Raw genomic sequence first — 8707 nt, 5'->3', positions numbered from 1 at the left:
CACACACACACACACATGCGTAACACAAACTGAATAACTAAACAGCATTTGAGTTTTCATGACATTTGAAAGAGTTTGAACCTACTCACGCACGAACGCATACACACACACACACACACACACACACACACACACACAACACAACACAACACAACACAACACACACACACACACACACACACACACACACACACACACACACACACACACACACACACACACACTGTCGCACAAGCAGTCCTGTCACAGAGATCCACTGACTGATAACTGAAGAGGTCACTCACTTATTGCTGAGCACTGACACTGGCGAACAACCAACCAGCCAAGCCGTCGATGACGTCCTCACGGATGTGATGGGCATGCAGATAGCTAGCTACAGGCAGCAACAAGATGATGGAGATTAGGGATCGGATGGAAAGTACAGGGTGTTGTACGTGCCTGTGTTGAACAGCAGCAGTAATGTTGTATTCAGTGTATTTGTATTTCTCTTTTTGTCACAGCAGATTTTGTCTGTGTGAAATTCGGGTTGCTTTCCCCCTCCAGGGGAGAGCGCGTCGCTACACTACAGCGCCACCCATTTTGTTGTATTTTTTTCCTGCGTGTAGTTTTATGGGGTTTTTCCTATCGAAGTGGATTTTTTTTTAAACAGAATTTTGCCAATATAACAACTCTTTTGTTGCCGTGAGTTCTTTTACATGCGCTAAGTGCATGCTGCACACGGGACCTCGGTTTATCGTCTCATCCGAATGACTAGCGTAGATCCAGACCACCACTCAAGGTCCAGTGGAGGTGGAGAAAATATCGGCGGCTGAGCCGTGATTCGAACCAGCGCGCACAGATTCTCTCGCTTCCGAGGCGGACGCGTTACCTCTAGGCCATCACTTCACTTACAGTGCAGAGTCTCCTCACTTTGTAGGTCAAAGTGAGAAGACATTAATAACGGCTTCCATGGCTGATGGAGTGGGGGTGTAGGTAGGTAGGGACAGAGCCAGCCAAACTGGTGGCTGTGTAGGAGACATTCAGGAGAACTAGATGTTGAATGCTAGGCCACAAGACAGAGCATGCAAAACTACTACACAATGGCACAAGTCTACATAGGTTTTGATTATGGAAAATAAAAAATATTTTAAAAAAACAACACCAGTTGGGCAAACAGACACAGGACCGGACTTTGGTCCCTGGATCTCAAAGACATGCAGATCTTTGTAGTCAGTTGGCTTTTAGGGAAAATGAATGCATGTCTCTTTTTTTTCCAAGCAAGGGAGGAGGAACTTTGTTTAATGTCCCGTCACACATATCGGTGATTGAAGACATTTATGAATACATTTGAGTATTATCGGTTAGAAGGGGTGGGAGATGTGAATGAATGGAGGGTAGGTCGAAACTGGGCAAATGAGGGTGAAATGATGGTGAAATTTGAAAACAAAATAAAATAAAATAACTCGCACATCTAAGTGCAGTTACAGGAAATTACTTAAAGAACTTTGTAAAAGAGCAGTCGTTAAACTGACAAGCGAAACAACTGATAATGAATGCAAAAAAAAGTCTAAAACATCAGCGTTCTCAGTCACTTGTGAAGACACACTTTCGTGTGACAAGGGAGGAAATGTGTGTGTGCATACACATTGCAAGCACACAAACTACATGCGCGCACGAATACTGACACATACACACACTCGCAAGTACGTACGTGTTTGTTCATGAACAGAATAATGCTGATGGAATCTGCTGCCAGTGATGTGAAGTCGCCACAAGCAGAAGTCAGACCATGTGGTACATGTGGGCTTCACATGTGTGAAGCATTTCTTTCCCCCGCCATGTGTGTGGGAATCCATTGCCTTACCACTGTGCACGGATTGCCCCTCTCCACCTAAATGTCACAACATGTTTGCCAGTCCGCTCACACAGACAACAAGAGGAAATTCTGGCCCCAGTGATTGACATTTAACAGCATTGGTTCAGATTATTGGTAATTGTCATGCTTATAGCTGACAGTGCCGACCCAGGTTGGGGCTTTTATCTGTTGCGGTCTGTTTCTGATTTTGCTGTTTCTGTCCATGCATGTGCACATAGGTGTGTATATGTGGGAAGATACATACGTATGGAGAATGAACAAGATACATCCAACCCTGTCACATACATATGGAGAATAAAGAAGATACATCCAGCCATGTCACATACGTATGGAGAATGAACAAGATACATCCAACCATGTCACATACGTATGGAGAATGTAGAAGATTCAGTTAACCATGTCACATACGTATGGAGAATGTAGAAGATACAGTCAACCCTGTCACATACGTATGGAGAATGAACAAGATACCACCAACCATGTCACATACGTATGGAGAATGAACAAGATACAGCCAACCCTGTCACCAAGCAGCAGTACCTTTCATAACCTCTTTTCACCCTCTCCCTTTCCATCTTCTATTTGCTTCTTCCTTCCTCCTCTCTATCCTTCTCTCCATTTTCTCAGCCTCTTTCTACCATGGCGGGCAAGATGGAATCTAGTCACTGGCTGTCATCCAAGTCTTGCCTAAAAAATATTAAAAAAAACAAAAACACCCACCTGTTTTTCCATCAGGTTTCTTTTTCCGGATATTTTCAAAATTTGATAATCCTTTGTTTTGTCCATACCCACCATCTTCTCCCTCCCACCATGCTGTCCCCACCCTCCTCGCAAAAATGTACATATTTCTTGTTTGTTGTATTGTACGGCTTTCTAAACTCAAGAAATGCTGGCTGCCTTCACCTCTACACTCCATCTCGCTCACTACGATCAGCTTCGGATCCATTCTGTTTACGCATACCCAGATTCAAGCTCTCGAATGTTGGCCGCCGTTCTTTCTCTGTCTCTGGACCTTGCAAATGGAATGAACTTCCTCTTTCGCTTCGTCAGGTCTCCACACTCAGCTCTTTCAAGTCTGGCCTTAAAACCCAACTCTTCCCAAAATAGCCTCCCTTCCCTGCCTCTTCCTTGTCTTCAGTTTCTCCAGTTATAGGGTTATGCATGCGTGTGAATGGTGCGAAAGCGCTTTGATTTGTCTCTGCACAAGATTCAGCGCTATGTAAATACCTTTATTATTATTATAATGAGCGCCTAAACGCAGCTCTCAGTCGGCTCTGCCCTGGTCGTTTGTGCAAATGAGTCTGTGTTTGTAAAGCTCTGAGAACGTGGTCTCAATAGTAGTAACAATAAAAATAATAATGATAATAATACGGGTGAATTTCCACAGACGGAAAGCTGTCACCAGACCTTGCATCCTTTTACTGAATTCTGTGTGTATTGCTGCGTATTGTGTGAATGGTAAAATGGTGTGCACTGTGTGTGAAAGATTCGTTGCTGCAAATTGTGTGAATGGTTAAGTGAAAGATTCATTGCTGCATATTGTTCAGACGATTTGTGTGAAAGATTCATTGCTGTGTATTGTCCAAATGATTTGAGTGGTGGGCACTGTGTGTGAACAGATTGTGTCCTGTGTATTGTGTATTTCTTTTCTTTTCTTTTCTTTTTTTATATCCCAACAGATTTCTCTGTGTGAAATTCGGGCTGCTCTCCCCCAGGGAGAGCGCGTCGCTATACTACCATCCGTTTTGGGTTTGTTTGTTTTTGTTTTTTGGGTGTGTTTTTTTGTTTGTTTGTTTGGGGTTTTTTTGTTTTGTTTTGTTTTGTTGTTTTTTTTTGTTTTTTCTGCGTGCAGTTTTATTAGTTTTTTCCTATCAAAGTGGATTTTTCTACAGAATTTTGCCAGGAACAACCCATTTGTTGCCGTGGGTTCTTTTACGTGCACGCTGCACACGGGACCTCAGTTAATCATGTCATCCGAATGACTAGCGTCCAGACCACCACTCAAGGTCTAGTGGAGGGGCAGAAAATATCGGCGGATGAGCTGTGATTTGAACCAGCGCACTCAGATTCTCTCACTTCCAAGGCGGACGCGTTACCTCTGGTCCATCAGCTCCACTGTGTATTGTATGAATGGTAAAGTGGCGTGCACTATATGTGAAAGATTTATTGCCGCGTATTGTCTAGAGGACTAAGTGGCGTGCACTGTGTGTGAAAGATTCATTGCTGCGTATTGTGTGAATGGTTAAGTGAAAGATTAAAGGCTGTATATTGTCCAAACGACTGAGCAGTGATCACTTCACTGCGTGTGAAAGATTCATTGCTGGGTATTGTCCAAACGACTAAGTGGCGTGCACTATGTGTGAAAGATTCATTGTCGCATATTGTCCAAAGGACTAAGTGACGTGCACTGTGTGTGAAAGATTCATTGCCGCATATTGTCCAAAGGACTAAGTGACGTGCACTTTGTGTGAAAGATTCATTGCCGCATATTGTAAAAAGGACTAAGTGGTGAGCACTGTGTGTGAAAGATTCATTGCCGCATATTGTAAAAAGGACTAAGTGGTGAGCACTGTGTGTGAAAGATTCATTGCCGCATATTGTCCAAAGGACTAAGTGGTGAGCACTGTGTGTGAAAGATTCATTGCTGCGTGTCACGGCTCGTAGCATTCATTTGTGCGTGTGTTCGTGTGTTCGTCTCCCTTTCCCCTCTCTCTTCCCCTCCTCTCCTTTCTCCACTCCTTTCCCCTCTCCCTTTCCCTTCTCCCTTTCTCTCTCCTCTCTCCCCCTTTTGCTCTATCGTTCTCTTGTGTGCTCAGTTCTGTTCCGAACTGAAGCACGTGAATCTGTCGTGATGTGTGTCTGACATGTCCTTAGTCATTCTCGCTCTGAACTCTGAGATGAGTTCGGAGTTAACTTCGTTTTGAAAGAAAGGTTTTGCTTTGCCTTTGGTGCCGAGCTTTGGAAGGAGAAGGGTCGCCGTTCCAGCAAGTGAGCTGTTGGGTGCCCTCTCGGACAGTCGTGGGATTCGATTCTTGTGTGACCCCCTTCTGCCTCTGTGTGGATCTGTGTTTCTTGTTCTCTCCTGGGCCAGTGGTGAACCTGATTCCTGCCTGGTGACAGATTTGTTCCCTGTGATTATTCCTGTTGGTTCTCCCTGACTGCCACCCCAACGGGACTCCAGGATTCACTTTTTCGTCATTCCACTTCATCCCCGTCTGTTCCAAACTCCCTCACTCCCACTCCTTTCCCCGACCCCCATATTTTCCAACGCCCTCGCCCACAGTCCCTCCTCCCGTTTCCACCCTCTCCGTTTCTGTGGGCGTACGACTAAAGCCAGTTCAGCGATGCTGTCCTTCAACAGATGAACGTGATTTAGGTCCAAGTGAACTGACTTTTTTTTTTCTTTGGCGTAGATCTGTGCTGCTGTCATTAGGGCTTACAGTGTCTTGATCAAGCTGCTGTGATGTAACTAAAAAGTGTTGCTGTAGTTAAGTGTTTCAACTTGTGTGTCTGGACCAGGGTATTCAACATGTACAACAGTAAAGAATTGAGCTGATTTATCTATGTCTCTGTGTTTTGTGTTGTTGGGGTGTTAGTCTGGGAAGGTGCGGGGGGTTCATGGGCAACCCCTTATGGGTTGTGACACTGCGTATTGTCCAAACGACTAAGTGGCGTGCACTGCATGTGAAAGATTCATTGCTGCGTATTGTCCAAACGACTAAGTGGCGTGCACTGTGTGTGAAAGATTCATTGCTGCGTATTGTCCAAAGGACTAAGTGGCGTGCACTGCATGTGAAAGATTCATTGCTGCGTATTGTCCAAACGACTAAGTGGCGTGCACTGCATGTGAAAGATTCATTGCTGCGTATTGTCCAAAGGACTAAGTGGCGTGCACTGCATGTGAAAGATTCATTGCTGCGTATTGTCCAAACGACTAAGTGGCGTGCACTGCATGTGAAAGATTCATTGCTGCGTATTGTCCAAACGACTAAGTGGCGTGCACTGTGTGTGAAAGATTCATTGCTGCGTATTGTAAAAAGGACTAAGTGGCGTGCACTGCATGTGAAAGATTCATTGCTGTGTATTGTCCAAAGGACTAAGTGGCGTGCACTGTGTGTGAAAGATTTATTGCTGTGTATTGTCCAAAGGACTAAGTGGCGTGCACTGTGTGTGAAAGATTCATTGCTGTGTATTGTCCAAACGACTAAGTGGCGTGCACTGTGTGTGAAAGATTCATTGCTGCATATTGTCCAAAGAACTAGGTGGCGTGCACTGTGTGTGAAAGATTCATTGCTGCGTATTGTCCAAAGGACTAAGTGGCGTGCACTGTGTGTGAAAGATTCATTGCTGCGTGTTGTCCAAAGGACTAAGTGGCGTGCACTGTGTGTGAAAGATTCATTGCTGCGTATTGTCCAAAGGACTAAGTGGCGTGCACTGTGTGTGAAAGATTCATTGCTGCGTGTTGTCCAAAGGACTAAGTGGCGTGCACTGTGTGTGAAAGATTTATTGCTGTGTATTGTCCAAAGGACTAAGTGGCGTGCACTGTGTGTGAAAGATTCATTGCTGCGTATTGTCCAAAGGACTAAGTGGCGTGCACTGCATGTGAAAGATTCATTGCTGCGTATTGTCCAAACGACTAAGTGGCGTGCACTGTGTGTGAAAGATTCATTGCTGCGTATATGTAAAAAGGATTAAGTGGCGTGCACTGCATGTGAAAGATTCATTGCTGCGTATTGTCCAAAGGACTAAGTGGCGTGCACTGTGTGTGAAAGATTCATTGCTGCGTATTGTCCAAAGGACTAAGTGGCGTGCACTGTGTGTGAAAGATTCATTGCTGCGTATTGTCCAAAGAACTAGGTGGCGTGCACTGTGTGTGAAAGATTCATTGCTGCGTATTGTCCAAAGAACTAAGTGGCGTGCACTGTGTGTGAAAGATTCATTGCTGCGTATTGTCCAAAGGACTAAGTGGCGTGCACTGTGTGTGAAAGATTCATTGCTGCGTATTGTCCAAAGGACTAAGTGGCGAGCACTGTGTGTGAAAGATTCATTGCTGCGTATTGTCCAAAGGACTAAGTGGCGAGCACTGCGTGTGAAAGATTTATTGCTGCGTATTGTCCAAAGGACTAAGTGGCGTGCACTGCGTGTGAAAGATTCATTGCTGCGTGTTGTCCAAAGGACTGAGCGTTGTGATCATTGCACTGTGTGGGAAAGATTCATTGCTGCGTGTTGTCCAAAGGACTGAGCGTTGTGATCATTGCACTGTGTGGGAAAGATTCATTGCTGGGTGTTGTCCAAAGGACAGAGCGTGTGATCACTGCACTGTGTGTGTGTGTGTGTGTGTGCAGGTGTCAGGACGTGAAGTACCGCGACGTGCTGCCAGACACCAGCGTGGTGGTGTGCTTCCACAATGAAGCCTGGTCCGTGCTGCTGAGGACTGTGCACAGCATTCTGGACCGCTCCCCAGCACACCTCCTCAAGGAGATCATCCTCGTTGACGACTTCTCTGACATGGGTAAATCACATATATAGCCGACCAGATTCGTACAATGTAACCCATCAAAGTAAAAAAAAAAAATAAAAAAAAAGAAAAGTCAAATCACTTATAGCCAACCAGACTCCTACAAAGTAGCCCGTCAAAGTAAATTTAAAAAAAAAATTAAGTCAAATCACTTATAGCCGACCAGGCCCTTACAACGTAACCCATCAAAGTATAAAATAAAATAAAAAGGTCAAATCACATATAGCCAACCAGTTCCTTACAACGTACCCCATCAAAGTCAAAAGAAAAAAAAAACAGAAAAGAAAGTCAAGTCACTTATAGCCAACCAGACCCCATCAAAGTAACACACACACAAAAAAAAAGTCAAATCACTTATAGCCAACCAGGCCTTACAACGTACCCCATCAAAGTAACACACACAAAAAAAGTCAAATCACTTATAGCCAACCAGGCCTTACAACGTACCCCATCAAAGTAACACACACAAAAAAAGTCAAATCACTTATAGCCAACCAGGCCTTACAACGTACCCCATCAAAGTAACACACACAAAAAAAGTCAAATCACTTATAGCCAACCAGGCCTTACAATGTACCCCATCAAAGTAACACACACACAAAAAAATTAAAATCACTTATAGCCAACCAGGCCTTACAACGTACCCCATCAAAGTAACACACACAAAAAAAGTCAAATCACTTATAGCCAACCAGGCCTTACAACGTACCCCATCAAAGTAACGCACACAAAAAAAGTCAAATCACTTATAGCCAACCAGGCCTTACAACGTACCCCATCAAAGTAACACACACACAAAAAGTCAAATCACTTATAGCCAACCAGGCCTTACAACGTACCCCATCAAAGTAACACACACAAAAAAAAATTAAAATCACTTATAGCCAACCAGGCCTTACAATGTACCCCATCAAAGTAACACACACACACAAAAAAAAATTAAAATCACTTATAGCCAACCAGGCCTTACAACGTACCCCATCAAAGTAACACACACACAAAAGAAAGTCAAATCACTTATAGCCAACCAGGCCTTACAACGTACCCCATCAAAGTAACACACACAAAAAAAGTCAAGTCACTTATAGCCAACCAGGCCCTACAATGTACCCCATCAAAGTAACACACACACAAAAGAAAGTCAAATCACTTGTAGCCAGCCAGGCCTTACAACGTACCCCATTAAAGTACCAAAAAAAGAACAGGTATATGAATTGGCAGATATGTTGTTGTTTTTTAAATAACTGTGGAAAAGGACAATTTTGTACACAAATGGGCACCATATGCATTCTTAGTACGAAATCAAAGCTTTACAGTATTACACAGTCATTAAT

The 8707-nt window shown here is 44.0% G+C and overlaps 1 protein-coding gene across 6 annotated transcripts in view; it reads left to right on the top strand.

Moving 5' to 3' along the window:
- The window catches only part of LOC143299178 (polypeptide N-acetylgalactosaminyltransferase 5-like), a 197503-nt gene that overhangs the window by 167154 nt on the left and 21642 nt on the right, over window positions 1–8707 (top strand). For all 6 annotated transcript variants that reach the window (XM_076612361.1, XM_076612354.1, XM_076612369.1 and 3 more), the window contains one exon: window positions 7201–7367. In XM_076612361.1, the coding sequence (XP_076468476.1) occupies window positions 7201–7367 (167 nt within the window). The remainder of the gene's footprint in view (window positions 1–7200; window positions 7368–8707) is intronic.

Source organism: Babylonia areolata, chromosome 2 (assembly GCF_041734735.1).
Source record: "Babylonia areolata isolate BAREFJ2019XMU chromosome 2, ASM4173473v1, whole genome shotgun sequence".
Classification (NCBI taxonomy): Eukaryota; Metazoa; Mollusca; class Gastropoda; order Neogastropoda; family Buccinidae; genus Babylonia; species Babylonia areolata.
This window is presented reverse-complemented; position numbering and strand designations above follow the sequence as displayed.